The sequence below is a fragment of the Ambystoma mexicanum genome, chromosome 3q (genome assembly GCF_040938575.1).
Source record: "Ambystoma mexicanum isolate Mex_15411 chromosome 3q, UKY_AmexF1_1, whole genome shotgun sequence".
Taxonomy (NCBI): Eukaryota; Metazoa; Chordata; class Amphibia; order Caudata; family Ambystomatidae; genus Ambystoma; species Ambystoma mexicanum.
Window position 1 is genome coordinate 85,753,378 of NC_090926.1, and position 21,960 is coordinate 85,775,337.

Here is a 21,960-nt window from a genome sequence, read left to right on the forward strand (position 1 = left end):
CCGTTTGGGAATCCTCGCTAGAACTCAGGAACTAAAAGGTGCCAAGACGTCCTTTTTGCCGCCGTCGAACCTTCAACCGAATTGGACTAACCTGCCAAAGTTTGGGTCTCCTTGCCTCAGGGACAGGTGAGTAATCTTTACCCCAACTGGTGGCCCCTATTGCCAGAGCACAACTTTACGCACAAGTGGCCCCTGTGGGTCCCTCGCCTGTCCACTGCTATTGTGAAATAGCGACTCCATCCCAAACTCTCAAACTGCCCCTGCCTTCAAGGGGAGGTCTTTCTTGAATAGTGGGAACTTATTCTTCATCACCTTATCCACCTTCCCAAGCTTCTAGAGACCCCTAAAGAAACCCTGCTTTGTCCATTAGAACAACCGCGTGCATTGGCACACATGTACTATTGAGCACAAGGCTCCACTCTTCTTAGGGCTTGGACTGCCTCTTAGGTGAATAACTGATGTTAAATTGGGACTAAAGATTAACTGCACTGCCTGTTTCCTTCCCCCTCTAGGTTGTTAACATATTTTGTGTAGTCATGCCTTTAGACCCCCTTGGTCTTGTATATATATTGGATTGAGTGTGATGCATTGGTTTACTTAGTGTTACTGTGACTAGTTGCTATAGTGTGTATTACAAAGGCCTTGTAATAAATGTGTCTATTTTTTTAATATAACACCTGTCTGGAGTAATTTGTAAGTATCCTAGCTCTGTGTGCTCATTGAGGTCCTTCAGTCACCCTCACCCCTCCTGAGACTTAGTCTTGACCGCCTGCCTTTTCTACCCTGATTGGTCTGGCTTGTCCAGAGGTTACCCTGTTCCAAGAAACTAGGTTTGCCTTCTGAACCTCTGCCCCTCCTGGACAAAGAGCAGAAATCCTTCTTAACACTCACTCAGAAGCAGCCCATAAATGAAGCCTTAGTAAACACAAGGTCCCTTGTAGCCAACGCGACTGAGATTGCAGACATTATTCTATCAAACAATATAGAATTCCTCACAGTAACAGAAACCTGGCTGCATGCTGCAGCAGGCCCGTCACTTGCCCTAGCAGTCCCAGACCACTATTCTATTCTTAGAGCTGATAGACCTAACTCCAGAGAAGGAGGTACCGTCATCATCTTTAGATCCACGCTAGACATGAGATTTGTCACCTCTTCTCGCATCGCCTCATGTGAACTCCTATCAATTAAATTCCAAACCTCACCTAAAAGCACCATCAACATCCACTTAATATACAAGCTTCCAGGTCCCTATAAGATCATTCGAGGAAGACATCACGTCATTAGCTGCTGACAACACTAAACCAACCGCGCAAAAGCTTATCCTAGGAGATTTCAACCTTGGCTATAATGATCCGATTGATTTACCGGCCTCCTCTCTAGGCAATGCCCTGTCAGAATCTGGATTTTCACAAACAATTACCCAACCCACCCACAAGAAAGGTAGGATCATTGACTGGGTAGCTAAACTGCAACATCACAATCAATGAGTCGTGCCCACAATCGTGGTCTGACCACTACCTCCTCCCCTTTGAGTTTAACATCAACAATCTAGAGAAGAAAAAAAGCCCAGTTGCACCACATGTCCCACAAGAAATAAACGCAGCATCACTGCTGAGGCCATCTTACCTCTAGTAATCCCCACACTAAATGCTCTACCCACCACAAATGACACTAACCTCCTGGTAGACACCTACAACAAATCCTTGACCAAAGCCATAGATACAATTGCCCCACTAAAAATGTGCAGTGGGAAACCACAAGCTCATTTAAACTCCTGGTTCACCCCCGAATTAAAAATACTGCGTACAGAAAAGAGGAAACTTGAAACACTTTGGAAAAACGCCCAATCTTCAGAGAATAAAACTAACCTAGGGATTATTACGGCCAAATGCAAAAAGTGAGATCATCCACACTAAAAGAGAGACCTTCAGTGATGGAATAAACCAAGCAGGTTCCAGTACCAAAGAATTGTTCAACATTTTGAGAGTTGGAAAATCCCAACCCACCATCGGACACCTGCCTTAAGAATAAACTCTGGTGCACCAGCATCCAAAACACACTCACCAATAAAATTAAATGCCTCCAAACCAAAATAGCCAACAAACGACACCAACTAACCGCCCGCAATCCAATTACTCTGACAATTTCCACCTCCTCGTACCAAACCATGGGCTTTAAATTCACCAAAGTATCAGTACCAGAGGTACAAAGAATTATAGCATCATTGAAACCCTCTAACGGCCATGGCGACAGCTGTCCAGCACAAATCATAAAAGATGCGGCCAGAGACTTGGCCCCATTCATCACCAAATGAATCAACTCGTCATTCTATAGCAACTCCGTACCCTGCAACTTGAAGGAATCATGGGTACTCCCACTAATTAAAAAACAAACGCTAGATCCGTCAATGCCCACAAACTACAGACCGATCACAGCGGTCCCTTTCCTATTAAAAATCCTATATAGGGTTGCATACTTGCAAATTCAAGACTATCTAGTGACAAACAAGCTATTGAACATGACAATCTGCTTTCAAACCTCAACACGGAATGGAAACCCCCCTTGTTGACCTCAAAAGCCAGATTGATGAACTAAAAGACAAAGGAAGAGTGGCCATTCTCCTCCTCCTAGACTTGTCGGCGGCATTTGTCTTGATCGACCACAAGGTACTCTGTGATCCCCTCACCACAGCAGCTCACTTCTCAGCACGGCCATCACATGGATTCAATCGTTCCTCAATAATAGGACCATGCGTTTCTTCACACCCTCGGCTGAGGCCGACCCTATACCTATCACCTGCGTCGTGCCACAAGGCTCATGCGTTTCGCCCACTTTGTGTAATATTTCTACAAAGCCACTGTTTGATGAACTGGACCTTATGGGTGTCACCTACTTGAATTATGCAGATGACACCCAGATACTCCTACCTTTGTCAGGTGTCTATGACACAGATGTATCTCGGATAAATGAAATCTACACCATCATTCAGGCATGGATGGCCCTCCACAGCCTCTGCCTGAATGATAAAACCGAAATCCTCCTTGTAGGCTCACCAGCCAACCTCAAGACGCTCAGCCCGAACTACTCATATAGTATAAGCATAGATTGGAACAACATACCCATTGCCAAAGACGTAAAAACTCTAGGTTTCTACCTCAACACCAACTCTAATCTAATCAAACAAATGTACATTACTGCCTCAGCTACCGCCTACACAGGCAAGTTGATCAGGGCGTGCAGACCCCTATTATCATCCAACAGTTGCCTTATACTAGCCAGAGCACTTATACAATCCAAACTGGATTACTGTAATGTTCTCTATCTAGGCGCCAATAAATCTATACTCAAAAACTGCAGATTCTGCAGAACAATGTGCTTAGAGCTGCCTTAAACATACCCAGAAGAGAGCACATGTTAGCAACTAGAAGACTCTGCAAATGGCTTTAAATCCAAGAAAAGATTGACCTGAAAACTCTCTGCCTTACCTAAGTGCTAAACCACCTAGCCTCACCTTATCTCACGGACAAATTCACACTGAGATCATCCACTCGCACTGGAGGTCCACCAACACCTCCTGCCCATTGGTACCCATATACAACCTTAAAAGAACAGGTGATTCTAGCTTCCTGGACATGGCCTCCCAACCTGACATCAAATACATCAAAGTATTCGAAAAATTCAGGAGTAGTTTCATCACGTGGCTACTCAATAAGAACTAACTAATCTTTTCTCCCTGCTATGCACCACTGCATACCCGGAATTGCACCCGCCCTGCCATATATGCATGTATACACTTCCTGCTCATGACTGAATTAATGCTTATTCTATGTGTCTTAACTGAATTCTCTTGCATGCACCATGTGCCATTTGTACTATTTTGTCTGAACTGTAACATGTAACCATCTTCTTATTTACAAGCACCCAGATACCCCAGGGTCAGGTGCGCTATACAAATGAAATAAACAAACAAACAAGATCATCTCTGGGTCTGGTTAGCCAATGATTTGGTAGTGTGATAGGGCTAATGTGGAGGTTTGGGTTTTAGTTATGACTTGATCAGTATTGATAGGCCAGCAAGCAGTTAGACCTGTGGTGCCATCTCTGGGGAATTTGTTTTTGTGTGGTGTGTGCTGGTAGGAGATCTTAGAAGTAAATCAGTCGGAGAAAGATGGAGTAAAACAACCCGCAATCCTGCACTCCTGCCACTGCCCCACTACCGACTTGTCCCTTTTCATTATCTCACATTCCTATGGTCAATCTCTCTCTCTCTCTCTCTCTCTCTCTCTCTCTCTCTCTCTCTCTCTCTCTCTCTCTCTCTCTCTCTCTCTCTCTCTCTCTCTCTCTCTCTCTCTCTCTCTCTCTCTCTCTCTCTCACTCACTCAAATCTATACATTTTACACCATGTCCAACAAAACATAAATTGCCAGATAGGCGAATGGAACAGTGTTGAAACTCTGCGAATTACCATAGGCGACATGCTAAGGGGTATGGGAAGGTAAGAACCTTTGGTTGAGAGAAAGGGCTGCTTGAAATTTGAGGACAGCAGACATCCATTTCACCTTTCTTAGTTTGCTGGTTGGCAGGCTGAAAGGAACCTCCAACTGCACTCTAATTTGCTAGCAATCTACCCTCCTGTCTCCCAAAAGCCTAAAACTCCTCTCACACAGCCATAGGCCAACGTTAAACACCCCCGCTTGCCACAACTCATCCAATGTTAAGGCAGTACCAGTGCTTTAGTTTCAGATGGATGCTACTACACAGCAGCGAGTTCCTCACAAGCGGCAGAAATGATAGTAGGTGGAGTGTAGATTCTTCAAAAGGCCCCGAAAAAGCAGGGGGCACTATCCCTTGGCATGAACGTGATGTTGCAACAGCAGGAAGGTGAAGTGAACCATGCTAAAAGAGAAAAAAATGCGTTTTGGTAGGCTGATAATCTGAAGGAAAAAAAACACTGCAAAATCCGGTTTTCATTCTCCCTGGCCCATTCTAGGGAAGCATCTCTGCCCAGGTTCCTCCACTGCTTTGTGCAACAGCAAAATAATGAAACCAGGGCAAAATGAGACATGTAAGTGCTGTCCTTCCAGGCAAAGGAAGCAGGTGTCAGGGTGCACATGGTGTGAGCTGTCCCCAGTGGGGGTCTCATGCAGTCAGGAGCGTAGCGCCTAAAACTTTAACAACTTTTTTCACTACAAAAATGAGAGAGGCTGCCTTTCTGGAGTAGGTTAGTGTTGACTGATTTGTGCTGTAGCACTTACAAATTGTACACAACTTGGTTTCTGGGATGAATGTGAGCTAATTGTGTTTGCATCGTTTTGAAACTAATTCCGTGCTCTTGACCTGTCTCATGGAGTCTGCATTCATAGCATTCCATGATGTGAACATCATTTTGAGCTGTAAGTGATCAACAAATTCCTTCAACTGGTGATCACGGCAGGGGATACTCACAGGGTACCTGGGCTTGACACTTGGCCTTAAAGGGCTATCCTGGAGATAGGGCTCCCCTCACTGACAATGAGGATAATTCCAACACTCCCCTGTGCCCCAATAGAACCAATAGGACAGATATTTGATTCCCTTTACGGGAGTCAAGGACGACGATTTATGGAGAGCCGACAGCACCTTTGTGGTCAGCTCCTCTCATGTGGTTGCAGAAATCACTCCAATATCTTCAGATGGAGACATGAGCTGGCTGAGTAGCCGGGAGTCAGTTAACCTAGATCAGACGAAACAGAAAGAGAGAGTTAAAAATTCCAAGATGTTGAGTGTAGTATCTGAGGCTGTAGTCCAGCAGACACTGGAGACCCACCCACGCCCAGAGAACTACAAATCCTAAGCACTGTATCGCACATCTGCACACCTGGGTGCTCCGACCTATGCGAGAGCCCGGAAAGCATGGGTCTAGACCTCATAATACCTCAAGGCCTCAAGTCACTAGTGTTGGAGTTAGGAGAAAGGAGAACATTGGCTGGATCAGGAACATGAAGAAGTAGCTTGAAGAGCGATGGAGGAAGGAGTGCAGAAGGAGCTGGAAGGAGTTTGGAGATGGAAGAAGTAGAGGAAGGCCAGAGGGCAAGATGGCTCTGGTGGAGAGTGGGGGTAGTAAGGAGGTAGAAGTTGACGTTACTTTGTAGATGGTGGGGAAAGACCAAGGAGAAGTGTCAAAAGAATCCAAGGGGGCAGTAATGGTGTGTCAGGTGGATGATGGTAAAGGTATACTGGAAGAATCTGTACTGGGAGAGGGTAGCAGTTTTTTTTCCAAAATGTGATTGCAGAAGAGCTATTGGATAGCTCAAATGAGGAACAGGAAGGGCTATTAGGAAAGATCAACTGAGCAGAGGAGGAAAGTCATGCATAGGTGGAGGAGGAACCAAGAGTGTGGGATGGAGAAGTGATAAAGGAGGTTATGAAGAAGAAAGAGGAGGGTTAGGAGGAGCGGGCAATGTTGTGGAGGAGGAGAGTCAAAGGAAGTTATAGGAGGGGAGGGCAAGGTGAGTGTGTTACATGGGGTTTCTAAGAGGAGAGACTAGCGTGTTGGAGGGGGGAAATGAAAAGGTGGTGGTTGGAGAAGACATTGAGGTTGTGGCAAAGCCTGAAATAACAAAAAATATCAATTTTATGCAGGAGAAGGGTGGAGTTCAAGCAAAGGAGAGGTAGAGACTGAGGAGGAGGTGTGAATAAGCCAGATACCCAGAGGGTGTCGGGATGTGGAAGAGAGCCTGAGAGACACTGTGAAGGCATTAGAGGGGATAATGAGTGAGCCAGTTGCAAAGCAGTGAAGGAGGGAGCCTAATCGTAAAGCAATGTCTCAGATGGGCATGGCCAGGACTAGGGAAAGCTTGTGAACCTTGTTAGACATGCCTCGATCCACAGGTGGCCATCAACCCAGCCTGAGTCAGCCCACACTGATGAGAATCTATGATGCTCCCATCAAGCAGCCCAGAAACAACTGTCGGGGCACTTCAACCAGGAAGCGCCAAAGTGACAGTTCTCTTAAGTTTTATTATATTCCTCCCCTTTCATAATTTTGACCCCCCCTGTACAATTATCCCAAATAAAGCAACACTAAGAATAAGCATGTGTTTGGGTGTCATATCTGAACCCTGTCTCTTGTGACACCACCCACACTGGGTTGAGAAAGCAGGCAGCCTTTCATTCTCTCATCAAGAAGAAATGTTCCACAAAAATGCTGAAATGTGGAGTGAGGCAAAACCCATACACTGCTTTTTTGAGTACGAATCGTAGTGGAACCCATGTACTTGACAGAATTGATTCATTACCTTCATCTGCAGGAATACTGTACATTTTGAGGCCTAGAGTTATCTATCGCCAATAATCTGGACCGACTGTGCTAGACTCATAACAAAGCACTAATAGCACTCATTAGGTTGATCAAGGCCATGCAATTATGCACTATGCTTTCAGTCCAAGAAGACACATGCCTGCTAATCCTACCCATCTAGAAATCCAGGAACAGAACTAGATACTGGGGGACCATCTAGCACTTATTTTGCTAATTAAACCGATCAGTGAATGTATTTAGCAGAACTACCTACCGGTAATCCATCTAACAGAACTACCAACCCAAGCACTAGTCGCACTTATGAACTTGATCATTGCCCTGCAAATATGCACTACGTTATCAGTCCAGGAAATGCCCTTGCTTGCTTATCCCATTCATCTGGAAATCCCTGAGCAGAACTATATACCAAAGAACATTCTAGCACTTATTCTTTGCTAATCCCAACTATCTGGGAATGTTTTAGTAGAACTAACTATCAGAGATTCCATTTAGCTTGAACTAGCAATTAGGAACCTCTCTGGCACCTATACAGTAACAACATGAGTTTGGGACAGATCTACGACGATCTGCCTGTCACCACCTGTCAGTCTTCACCAAAGCAATTTGACCCAATAAGATACAGGGAGGACCGTAGCCTAACAGTCCAAAACCAAAGGAGATACCATCCCCTCGACAGGCACAGGAAGCTCAACAGGAACAAGGTCCGCCTGGAAAGCACACAGACACTCAAGCACACCACTATGGTAACACTTTCCTCTGCACCAACAAACCATAGAAGTCCTCTGTTTGTTTTTGACATCCGCACAAGGCAGGGAGACGATCATTATTTTCTGCCTATTGGCAGTTCAAGGGGATTGGCTATAGTAATAATATGTGTATATTCAGGAAGTCAGGTTTCAGAGAGCACAGCAGTCGTGCGTAGTAGGAGAGAGCCTACCGCGCCGGAGTTGCGCCAAAGTTAAGCCTGCCTGGGCCCGTCTGGTCTATTCACAGGCTCAGAATGCAGGGCTTAGCAGGGCTTAGCTTTGCTTCAATATTCTTGTCTTGCACTGTTGGCACTGGCTCCGTTAAGCACAGTATTTACACCTAATTTGAATGTGCATGACCTTGCAATTAACACTCCTGCTGTATGTGCAATTTTAAGTGCCTATCTGTTCAATACTCGCTCACTGGTTGCTCACACTGATCATGTTTATGAATTCATGAGCAATATTAGTCCTATGGCTCTGTGAGACATAGGACCCCTTGTTGCCGCATATGCTCCCAGAGGATTGCAGAATTAGCCATCAGGATAGAGCTTTGTGTAATCAGAGGGGGGGTTGCTATTATTTTTAAAGCATCTTTTCACTTTTCCCGTATTGCATTAGCCCATGGCCTGGCTCTGGAGGCTTTTTTCGTGCGTTTGGTGGTCTCTACCTCCCATTCGATTCGCTTTCTAATAGTCTATCGCCCTCCTGGACTTTATACTAGCTTTCTGCTTCCTTCCTGGAAATGCAGCCTTGCTACAGTTTAAATATATTAATCTGATATTACTAGGCGACTTTAATATTAGGCATAACCTTTCCCATGCCGCAAGGTTGCATCACTTTTTTGAAGCACCAATTGGCTTAGGGTTCACCCAGTGTGTTTTGGAGCCTACCTATCAGCTAGGAGGCATCTAAGATTTGATATTTTCTACCGATCCTAGTTTGTCGGTTTTACCAGCAAAGCAGGTTCTCTGGTCTGACCACTATTTCGTTCCATATCTGGTGTTTGGTGCTCCCCGTGTGGATATGCAATGTCCAACAGCCATTTTAAGAAGAAATTGGTGGGCTGTGGATGCCATTCAGATAGCGACACTGGTTAAGGCAATTGCTCCTCAGGCATGCCAGTGGATTTCACCATCTTATTCCAGGCACTTCTTGTTGCTGCTAATCAGTGGGCACCACTTAAATAAAAGAGAAAATTGTGTTGTAAGGATGCACACAAATTCACAAGTAAGTACTTACAAAACTATTGAGGTACTTCAGCGTTAAAAGGTTTCAACAAAAATCTTCACGTGCACCAGGTTAGATCTTTGCTACCAGATCAGTAATCATGAGATAAAGGAATTGGTGACTCGAGACATCGGGGAACAAACCTGGGCACAGTGTTTTACAACTATCAAAAATTGCAAAGAAATGTCTGTTATTTCAATGTAACTTCTTCAATTTGTTCACAAATTTCAAGAAAGCAGGTTCCCAGGAAATGGTTTTAAAAAAAATCATATATTACTCAAATAAGGTACATACATAAAAATTAATAAATCCATAGACAAATAATGGATTTCAAATATCAATTCAATCATTGAGTCCATTGGGAGCACTCCGGTCCAAACACAAGTAAAGACCATGTATTTCAGGGGGGAAAGGTTTTTTTGAAGGAAAAATGTCTTAAAGTGACTCAGTAACACAACTGTAGTTCTAAAATTCTATGGTAGTTAATTAATAACTGCATTTCTTCTGTAATGTGATCTTGATATCTTGATAGGAGATATTGTAGTTCGATGACAGATGTTGTTCTCCCCCCTATCATATACTACGCGTTTCAGGCCTCTAACCCTTCTTCAGGTATGAGATATCCAGATTCAGTCCTTCTGAAAATTCGATAAATAAGATATGTATTAGTTAAGTGTTGGAGGTTAAAGCACTATAAGTTTCCTAGTTAGTCAAAAACAAGGGGTAAGAAATGCCTAAGGATAACTAAATGAATGCCATATTCCTAAAGTTAAGCTTATAAGATAATAAGAAATGGGGTAAAGAACATCACGTTTCTGAATTAATAGCTGTGAGAGAAAGGTGCTAAAACAAGCGCTGTTTCCCGCTTGCCAGACCAATATGTACAGTTGAAAAGATGAATTAAATGGACTCACCCTCTCAGGTTAGGACTGTTAATTAGGTCCAAGCTGGTATAAAATATAGGTTTCTCGATGTGACATGCTTCTAAATATTTAGTAAGTGGATTCTTTTAAAGGCGCAAGTTCCTAGGTGGGTTCCTGGTTAAATACAGGGTGCTTCAAGCCAGGAAATGTTACGAGATACACTGAGGGGGGTAAAATATGAACCTGTTAGGATGTCGGATTCAGAAAAAGATCTTGCGTATCTATTGGTTCAACAAGATAGATCAATAATTCACAAAGCGCTCACCCATAGGCATATGCCGTATGTTCACACGAGTGGTACGAGCAATTGTGCTCTGAGATATTTCCGCGTTCGCGCTCAGTAGGGGCGTATCAATACACTCTGTTGCAGTGTTCTGTCGGAACAAGGAGACGTGTCAGTTCGGTAGTCATAGTAATCTAAGCTTAATAGTTCTACAGATTTCCGTCGGTTACGTACATTATGCTTCCCAACATACTTAATGTGGATTCTTGGGTAGACGCTCTGAAAGCGCTCATGGATAACGCGGCTGCCGAGTCTGTTCGGTGTATGCTGACATTGCTAGGCAACGGTAGTCCAAACAGATACTAGAATAGGGGTAAAGCTATAATATTTGATCAAGCGTCCTCCATCTTGGGTGGAGAAATGGCTGGCTTCCCTTCGTTATGTGTATATATGTAATGTAGTAAATCAAGCAAACAATGTTTGTATGTTTGATCCTTCGTGTTAACAATGTCAATCAGTGTATTCCTGGCTGTAAACAGTAAAGACATCATAATTGTAGTTTGTGCATATTTTAACATGAAAACGGTCAGTGACATCTCTTTAGAGTGATATTTTAAAATATGATTGATAGTCATTCAATGTAATACCATTTCGGACAACATCTATTGTACCAATATTTTATAATGACATGTAACACATTTTATGTACTTCCAACATAATTATTAACCAAGATTGGACCAATAGGAGAATCCTAAAATCTGAAAAGATTCTTTTCAAAAGAGATGTAAGGGGAGTCTAATAACATATAGGACGTTTTTTGCATAACTTTACTTGTTGCTACGTTACTTTACAAATAACACAACAGATCCCACTCGAGGTTCATACCTCTCGGATACATAGAGTCCAATTTCTCTATCCAGAAGGTTTAGCTTTGTTGTAAAACTTAGGAGAGGTTGCCCCCACGTCTTGGTAGCTTGGTAGCTGGACATGCTCCAGTATGATAAATTGTAACTGTGCCACCTTATGTTTGTTTTCCTTAAAATGCTGAGCTACCGGGGATTTCAGGGATCCCTGGCGAACATTGGATTGTGCTCTCCCCATCTTATTTTGGCTTTTCTTCCTGTCAAACCGACATAATAAAGGTCACATGGGCATTTGATCCCATAAATGACATTCATTGTGTCGCAGGTGGATGTATGTTTAAGTAGAATTTTGGTGTCTTTGTAAATACACTCAGGTGTGCAAACGCCCCTCTCAGCCATGGATTTATGAGGCACTTAGGGGGGCCGATTGGAGTTAAGACAAGCTGAACGCAAGTGGTGCTTGTCTTATGGCACCAATGAAAAAGTGACCGTTGGCATACTTTCTAAGTAGTATCATACAGCCATTCAGCTGGTAAAGCAGAATATTTGTATGCAAAAGGTTGAAACTGCTCGTGAGCTCACACAGTAGTTACATCTTTCTCATCTACAGCACAGTTTATGCCAGTAGCAGGGCTGTCTCGGTCACAGTGTGATGCCCTGGCTAACTTCTTTTATACTAAGATTCATTCAATTGGATCAGACTACCACTGCTCTGACAATCCAGGTTGCGGGCTGTTTGCAGCTGGTCAAGTTTTTCTACATTTTCTAACGAGGCTGTATCTACCTGTTGGGTAGTGAACCAATTCAAAAGGGAGTTTTTAAGGGAATAGTGAGCTTAAGTAGGCATTAAGGACATTCAATGAAGGGCCGAACCTAAAAGGCCTGGGGTCCAAAATCTATCCCATATTCTAAATTGCGGCTTCCTGTAACTTCCTCACCAAAGGCAGTGTCCTTTAAATGTCTCACAGTCTCAGGGTCGCTTACAGGGCCCCAGTCCACTTCTTGGTTTTTGCTCTTCCCTTTGCATTCATCTGAGTCCTTGCATTGTCCTTGAGAGATGATCCAACATGTGTGTTGTCTCCTGGGTTGTGCTTTTCTTGGAACTACTACAGGAGCAAGTTAAATGGGCATGTGGGAGTTCTGAGAAGGAACATGAAAGGTACAGTGAGTTAACGTGGCTGTAGACCCTCCTGAGTGGGCACCGTCCCATAAAACAGGTTATTTGACTATGTTTGTACTTGGTAGAGGGGCTCCCAGACCTTTTGTTTTTTTTTAGGAACTTAGGGTTGCACTCTAAGTCACACAGGATAATTCAGACATGGATCCCTTGCCTACTGTGCTTAGAGAGGCACAGCTTCACCTCACTGATGAGGCCCAACTAGTCTGAATCATGTGTTGCTGGTGGCACTCTTCTTCAGAGGAGAATTTCATAGCATTTCGGTGCTGGTCTGCCCAAGTGGATGAGATAAGACTGATATGAAAATGGTTATTTATTCTGTTTGTAATGTACAGTGAGCTGTAGACACTGCCAAGTGGGCAGCTTGCCATAGAACAGTTATTTGGCTGTGTTTGTTCTTAGTAGAGGGGCTCCCATACCTTTTGGTGTACTACAGGAGCAGGCCTGATATTGCACACCTCTTGTACTAGGTTTAGTTTATGTTTTGCCAGGCTAAGACCCATAGTTTCCTCTCATGTCCTAGGGGTTTTCTTTTATACTTTTGGGTTGGAATTATCCCTTTACTAAGACAATTCTTTTTTGGCTTCCTAGGGATGAAATCCTCTTTAGTTAGTTTTGCTGCTGTGTCCCAGTAAGGTTGGCTTTAGCCAGCACTTGTAGCCAGTCCCCTAGCAGTTTCCACTCTTTCCCTTCAACCTGGCCTGTTCTAGAGTGTGGTTTACATGGCACAGCCACGCCCTGCTCACGCTATTTTGGTCTAATTTGCCTACCTGGCTTGGCCAACACATGATCTTTTTATCTGACTGTGTTTTACTTCACTCACAGCACCCTGACACAAGCTACACTGCCTGCCTTGACATTGGATGCTCAACACAGACATTTGCCAAAACAGCTAACGGAATACCACGGGACATTTTCAGTCGTTGAGGTGCCCCTAGCACGCCAGCAGTGCTCGTCCTCCCTCGCCTCACATCCACCCCACCATGGAACAGGCTACACAAGATGCTGCTGCCCCTAGGCCCACCTGCCTGCCACCTCCAGGGCGGCTTTTCAAAGGTAGTCACTCCCATTCACCCCACACCATGACAAGGGCCCTCACTGGGCAGAGTGGGTGAACAAATTTACTGATTTTGTCAATGCATTGGGAGAAGAAAAATCCTGGGCCTTAGCAGAGGTATTCACCAATTTGGCTGGAAAAGAAATTAAGGCAATCTTCAAGACTATTATGGAGGGAGAGAAGCCCACGTATGGCACGATGGTGGAAGCACTCAAGAAAAAACTGATAATCCAAACAAACGGAGACTATGAACGCTATGTTTTCAATGCATGCAACAAGCCCAGGAACACATTCATGAGTTTGTAACCCGCCTCTGACAGAAATTGGTGCATTGCCAATTTGCCAACGATGAATTCATCATGCTGTGCATCATTGAAGGATGCATTTCCTCCACATTCCAAAAGCACCTTCTCAAGAAGCCCATCCACATGAACAAGATTGTGGAACTTGCAAGGGTCTACAATAGAGTTGACTCCCAGGCAGCCTCCATGGTGAACCATCAAACCAAGAAAGCAGACAAACAGGAGTGAAGCCCAGGCACCAGGAAACGGGTCACAAACCCCCCCCCCCTTGACTGCCCCGTCGGCCTCTAGCACCCGCATGACAGATGCTCATACCCCAAAGGTCATGCTACAGTTGTGGGTTTGCATTCCCACACACAGGGACATGACCGGCCCTCACCCAGTGGTGTTGCAACTGTAGGAAAAAGGGACACTTCCAGAGAGTATGCATTGATGCACGACTATTCCTAATGACAAGGGCAAATCCAATGCCGACCTGGTGCCAAACCAGCAGACTGGCCTCATTATTCCCCCAAAGCCAAAGGTAGGCCCCCACAGGGTACTCCGCAGGGCCACCCCGACACTTGAGGGCCATTGATGACATGCCAGACGATGAATATGGATGGGTTGATGACCATTTCCATCCTCACCCACAATACAGGGACGAATAAGATGAACCACCACCTGCACGTCAGTTCTACCCCCGAGACCAGTCCCAGGATGACCCGAAGGATATGACCACAATTTGTCAGAACACCCAGACGAATGTGTCAACCTAATGCATGAATGCCAAGTGGTGGATGAGGTCCCGAGAGTCCTCATTAACATGGGAAACAAAAAACACTGTTTCCCCATAGACAATGGAGCCCCCATCAACATCATGGGTGAGCAGGAATTTCTACAAACCTGACAAACACATCCTCTCCAGGTCCATGGCAAGGATGTTCCAGTGGGGCGCTAGCAAATCACTCCAATCGGTCGGCAAATTTCAACGGACACTTGTACACAACAATCGTGCCATCGTTGCCACCATACATGTAGTATGCAGCCCCACCAACTCAACCTCAATCAGAGGTATCATCAGATGGAAATGCACCCAGAGTCCAGGATCATCACCACATTTTCTACGCATGAGGAACTCTTCCGATAAAAATGCCTCAATTTCGGTATCTCGTCCGCCGCTGAAATCTTTCAGGAGGCCATCTGCCAAGTCATCCTTCCCGTCAAATCTGCTTTCAACTACAGTGATGACATTTTGATCTATGGCGCATCACAGGAAGAACATGATGGGGCACTCCTGGAAGTCTGCACAGCATTACCAGAGGCGGGGCTCATGTTGAACCTGTAAAAGTGTAACATCAACAAACAGAAGCTCAGGTTCTTCGGACACGGGGATGGCTTTGGGCCAGGGATGTCATTTCACCAAAATGCCAGGGTTAGCAGAAGGGACATCACATGACCCTTGACCTCCAATGGCATCAGAAGAAGTGATGTCATTTGACCCCACCCCAAAGTGACATCACAGGAAGCAATGGCACACAACCTTTCACCCCTTGACAAAAGGATAACTGCCATCACATAGGATTGTTCCTAAGTACACTACAAAAAATATGATTACGATATCACTCTAATGTGAAATACATTTCATACAAGAATGGATCACCATATGTATCCTTAATGTCAGTGTGTATGGGCCCATATTACCAAATTTTTGTGAATGCAAGAGACGTCTAAGGCAACATGATAATGATGCCTTATTAGGTTACAGGTCATTTGGTCGAAAATAAATGGTCGACAGGACAAATGGTCGTCGCAATTTGGTCGAAAGACAAATGGTCGAATTCCCCCCCAACCGCCCCAAACCCCCTTTTTTTTCTAAAAACCCTTTTTTTTCCTAAAAGAAAACCTGAAAAATATATATATAAATAAAAAAAAAATTTGACCATTTGTCTTTCGACCAAATTGCGTCGACCATTTTTCTGTCGACCATTTCTATGTCGACCAAATGACTGGACAGCGCCTTATTATATAGCACTTTTGCTTAAGCACTTTATATAGCACAAATCTACATACAATATCACCCAACCTGTGTTGGTACTCATGTACCGGCCTCGGAAGGATGAAAGGCTGAGTTGGCCTTGCTGGGATTAGAACTGACAACCTGCAGATCAGACACACACACATCACAGCAGAGAGCGCTCAACCCACTGAGTTATCTTCTTTTTTAAGAGGCCTGAACATGAAATCCAGCCACTCCAAAAACAAAGAGCCACACGGTGCTGGCCGCAGGCCAGGAACATCGGTTTGTAAAAAAACAAAAAAAACAAAAAATGTTCTTTTTTTTTAGAGGTAGCAAAGGAGACCACAGAGTCGGAGTTGCGACCCCCAAATGACTTCCCTGCTCCAGACCCCGACAAAGTGAGCACCATAGCTAGGCTGCTGCCGCCTGCACAAATGGCAGATGTCCACTTCTTCCTGGGCATGGCAGGGTATGGTTCCAGGTACTACCTGCATTATGCCACTCAAACGGAACCCCTCCGAAGTCTGCTGTTGAAAGACACTGTGTTGCTGAGGGACCCCTTGATTGAAATGGCCATACAGTTGATCAATGGCAACAAGTAGAAAGACTACCATAGGCAATTCCGGTTTTTCCAACGGGCAAACAAGGCCGAAATAGGAATGCTGGCCAAAGTACATACAGAGCTGGCAGTAATGGACTAAACAATCCTACTGAAAGGCTGCAAGTTTGTTGTACCCCTGACCCTCACAACGGCAGTTATTCAAACAGCGCATGAAGGTCATAGGGGTGCAGAAAAAACACAAAGAAAAGGCTGCACCACCATGTATGGTTCACGGATAAGGACACCCTCGTAACTGGTATTATATGACACTACATACACTGCCAATGCACGACCCGAGCTGAGCCTCCGCTACCACTACAGCACACGGAGATCCTAGAGAAACCATGGCATAGACAAGCAGCTGATTTTTAAGGACCAAAGGAAACGGTAGTACTTGTTGGTGCTAATAGATGAATTCCTCATTGTCAAGAGAATGTCAACGACCGCTTTCCCGCAAGTGGCAGCCCTCATGGATGAAACACGAAGTGAATGGGGAATTTCCACTCACAATCAAAACTGACAGCGGATCCCCGTTCAACAGGCATGGCTTTGCAAGATTCGCCAAGCACATGGGGTTCCTTCACCAAATAATTACACCATTGGGGCCCCAGGCTAATGGGATGGCCGAGAAGTTCATGTCCACCATAAAGAATACTATACAGAGACCACACGTAGAAGATACATCAAGTCACCGGGCCCTCTGCAGGAGGCTAAGGGACTATCGTAACACACCCCATGACTCCACAGACCAGATGCCGGCAGAGGTTCAGAGACCAAGACAGAGAAATAAAGGAAAAGGACGCCACCTGGAAACGCCAAGCGAGAGAAGAAACCGATCGCAGGAAAGGCTCATGACCAAAAGAATTCAAACCAGGAGAAGAAGTGCTCATAAGGCAGAGGGCCACGAGAAAGGCAGATCCTCGATACTCTCCTATCCCCTTCAAGGTAATGGAATTGAATGGCTCGATGGTCACTGCCAGGAGCCGGCAAAAAGCAGTTGACCAGGAACGCTTCACATTTGAGACATCTCCTCAGACTTGATGCAGAGGAGATGGACTTTCATAGGACAGAAACGAAAGGAGAAGGCCCATCGATTGACCTGGACGCATCAGTGGGTGGAGGGAAGAAGTTACAGCAACAATACCAGATTGATTGATTGAGATGATGAAGCACAGCCCGAGAAGTCAACTGCAGAGGGTCATCCGGAAGCCACAGCGCTTGGTGGGAGAATGTTGAGATAACGCAAGGACATTTATGAGGGGGTGATGTTGCATGGGGCAGACCTTGCCCCTTTAACGAAGCTGCAGTCCCCACAACCGGACCACGTGGGAAGGAACACATGGGGAAGAGGGTTGAGGGAGGAATGCAGTTTGGCACAGGGAAGCGCTTGTAGAGGTTGCACAAAAGAAATGCTGTTGCGTAAACCTCTATCTGTGGCCGCTCTCGTTTTGTAAGAAGAGCGTCCAGCAAAGGGTATCACATATGTAAACCCTTTGGTGATGCACCACTTCGAACCTGGATATTCAGAAAGTGATAGGACCATTTATAAATATGCACAACATATTCTGAGCTTCTAAAATTGCAAATTTCAATTAATTACATATTTATTTTAGGTCCCCAAAGCAAAGTTGTTCTCACCTTATGGGATTGTGGATACTCATTTTTTCCAGAGCATTTGAAAAGCCTTGTCTCAATGGGGTGGGTTCCAAATCTCATGACATTTATTGCCATAATCTTCAATGGGGCATAGTGATACATGCTGTGTCTTTTCAGTTTGAGCTGCAGTTTGAGCTGTACAGGCAAGCTTCATCATATGACAGCTTGAACTTTGTTTTCTGGGCCTCATTCAGGATTTTTCAGAGCTGTATTCTGGACATTTGCAGATTGGAAGCTCACTGCGGATGTCAAACTGGGCCTTATTAGAATAGTTAAATTGGGTGTTTATTGAGAATATGAAACCAGGAGCTTACTGGTAACGTTCAACTGAAAGATGCTGGGGAATGGCAAGCTGAGAGATTAATGGCAGAGTAAAACTGAAAGTTTACTGGGAGTTTGAAAGTCGGAATGTCGAGCCCAGAGATCGGTGGAAGTATAAAGCATACTGGCTGTTAAACCTGGACCTTACTGCTAATGCCAGGCTGTGAGTTTACTTTGAATGTCGAGCATACTGGCTATGCTAAACTGCAATCTTGTGGAAGCTAACGGGTAATCTCAAATATGCTGAAATGTCTATCTGGGATCTCACTCGGAATGTCAGACTGGCGAAATCCAGTGATTGAAATTCACCAAAAGGTCTCACATGGACAAACTAATAACTCCCTACGAATGATGTCAAGCTCCTTGGAATGTCGTACTGGGATCTTGAGGGAATTCCAAACGGGAGCAAAGAGGGTGTATATATTTAACAATAGATAATGATAATTAAAAAAATAAAAATGCATTCTTGAAATACATCCTAGTTTTTATATCTCTCAATGTTAATGCATTTCTTAATGGGAGCTCAGCTAATTCCAATGTAGTAGTCATTTCACTGTTGAGGTGTCATTGCTGCAATAATGCAGTGGCCAATCTGTAGTGATTTGGGTTTAAATGACCTACAAAAGATGTTTTTTCCTCCATATGTGTAATGGCTTGTCTATTCATCTCCCTGTTCAGGTGGAGCTGATCCATTACATCTTTGGGCAGCATAAGTTTCGAAACTCCACAACAGCAAACTTGGAAAGGTTTATCAGGCGGTTCAATGAGGTCCAGTACTGGGTGGCAACTGAGATCTGCCTCTGTCAGGACCTTGGGAAGAGGGCACAGCTACTGAAGAAATTCATCAAACTGGCAGCCCAGTAAGTATAAAATAAATTCACGTGATGCATGCCATTAAAATTGGTTCTCCAAATGTTGTATTATTTATATATAGTAGGGTCAGATTTGCTTAGTATAATCAAATATGCAATTTGGAAGAGTTGTGATGTGCACATTTACAAAACCTGCAAATTAGGGTCATGAATGGTCAATAAATGATCTACAGGGTCGCTCAAATGTTTTTCTTTTAGTGAGATTTGGGAAGGTTTTCAGGTTCCTGCACATTTCTTGCAGCACAAATCTGCCTGAATCGCTTTTAAAAGCAATACATTTTCTGGGATGTTCAGAAGAAATGTGGCCATGTTTGGGCTGATTCGTGGGCGAAAACATGCACAAAAAAGTATACAAATCTAGATTAAAAATCATCCGGAAGGAAGAGGATAGGAGAATGGGAAGGGTCTGGCAAGTATCAGTGGGAGGTTCAGCAAGAGGAAATGGAGTTGTGTGCCTCTGTGCCTAATCCAAATAGGAAATCATGTGTGTAACCTGCAGCTCCCAGGTTTTAATCTGTGTAAGAAAAACCCAGCCTTTCATTGTTCTGAAGTTGATCAAATTCGTAAGGGTGAAGTTGGCAATTGTAAGATTACTTGTTAGACCAGCATATTCAGTTACATGTCAAGAATGCCTTGGTCTGCTTTTCATCATTCAGAGGTCAAACCATAGGGGCTCAATACAAGTGTGCTGGTCTGGTAAAAATGCCAGCTCCAGCATTTTTACCAGATTCTCACACTTCAAAGTTGCCGGGCCTGACGTGACAGGAGTTCAGGCCCCTATCGGCAAACAAATGCCTTAATCACTAGCCTTGTTACTACCGATGCTGGTGATTCAGTAAATCCCATCCCATGGAGTCCGAATGGGAACCAACCCTCACTCTGCCGCCCGTAATATCCCAGTAGGGCAGCAGAGATGGTAAGGCAGGGTTGCCGGTATCCCACCAGATTTACCAGTGGGAAACCAACAACCCTGTAATGAGCCCCACAGTGCATTATTGAGATTTATAATATTACCATTTAGGGAATGTATGGACCTCTTCAAAGCCTAAAGGGCTGGGGAAGACTTGCCAATGCATTATTATTTTACAGAGTTTCTTCCTGCCGAGTTTGCTTCCATGACAACTACTGAGGGTATTTATTTAGTAATAGAGAGAGTCCAGGGCTGCAGGTCAATGGCCTTGGAAAGGCCAGCAGGGCTGAAGCATAGACAGTCACATGCCAATCATCCATGATGTAGACTCTCACTTCCCTTAAAAGAATACCATTTAGTCAGCTGAGAGGCCTCAGTACAGAGAGCGACATACATGCTTCTAACACCAATGTATGAAAAGTCCTCATTTGTGCTGCAGCAGAGTCCCCTAGAAATCCTGGTGCCATCTTTGTAATTAAGGTAACCTCTGCATTTTTTCAAAATAATGCGAATAAAAACAGCATCACTGGCACCTATTTTATTTGCAGTACTTTTTGTGACTTTGGCACCATTTCATTTAAGATTACAATTTTGTGTCTGCTACAAACAGTTAGGTTTGGTTTCTGTATTCAACAAACAGCCACGATAAATATATTAGTCATTTAGACATTTTGATTCTTTGAGCATCCCGGCAGGGAAATGTTCTGAACGTCTGACCTTTTCTGTTAAATTTAAATTTTGTTTGTCGTGAACATGTGCTAGCAGGAAAAGGTTTCATCTTGTCAACCCAAAGTTTATAGCAACATTTCATAAGCTTAAACCAAATCTGTCATCCGAATCTCTTAGAAGTTTGGCAGAACGCAAATCACATGAATACAGTGAAAATTCAAGTGAAGCACTCAGTCTAATTTTTCCACTCAGCATTAATGACTGGTTGAAGCAATTGCTTTCATTAATTCATGAAAATTGGGTATTGCATACGTAGCACATGCTGTTCTTATATTGCTTTTTCTGATATATAATACGTAAACATCATGTGACAAAAGTTTGTGTCTAGACTTGGATTTTTTTCATCAGTTCTATAGTTAACTAGAACCAGAAAACAGGCCTTTTAGGTTTGTTGTTCCAGACTTTCTCCCAAGTTGAACATGATGAAGGTAGGAGGACAGCAGCCCTTAGAAAAAAATGTCACTTCTGCTGTTTCCTAATTAAAGTGAATGAACGTTTGTCTGCAAGAAAAATGCAGATACTCCGGGTCCTTGCTCAATATGACAGGGTGAGTAGTCTGACCCTATCAAAAAGGAATGGGAACGCCCCTTGGTAAAGGGTGGGAGTCCTACCAAGGTGAAAACCAGAGACATTCCTACCCCAGAAGGGGAAGAGTGCACTTGGGAGGGTCACAATCCCGTCCTTCTTGTATTACCAGTTTGCTTGCATATAGCGTCCCTGTCAATCACCTAATCCTTACACACATGATGCTGGCCAGTCTTTCTCTATTTCTTCCAGAAATATGCTTAACCCAGCATCCCAGTGAGAGAGAGAATAACCATCAGCTGAACTAAAGCTACTCCGAGTGACCAGGAGCCTCTGAACCTCAACCAGCAATGTGTCAAAGAGAGGCTCCTGTGTGATCCAGAGGCAGAGTTCACAACAAGAACTGCACAAAAATGGAATGCTCCAAAGACATTACCTTACCTGTGGGAGAGCGATGGACTGACAAACCGACGAAGTTGTTAAGACTGATTTCCTATGCTCTGGCCTGGTGGACAGATGCATTGAA

At 44.2% G+C, this 21,960-nt stretch overlaps 1 protein-coding gene across 1 annotated transcript in view; it reads left to right on the plus strand.

The window, feature by feature from the left end:
* Nucleotides 1-21,960, plus strand: part of RAPGEF3 (Rap guanine nucleotide exchange factor 3) — a 764,587-nt gene that overhangs the window by 546,805 nt on the left and 195,822 nt on the right. Inside the window, exon 21 of the mRNA XM_069653198.1 lies at nt 19,077-19,258. Coding sequence (XP_069509299.1) covers nt 19,077-19,258 — 182 coding nt within the window. The remainder of the gene's footprint in view (nt 1-19,076; nt 19,259-21,960) is intronic.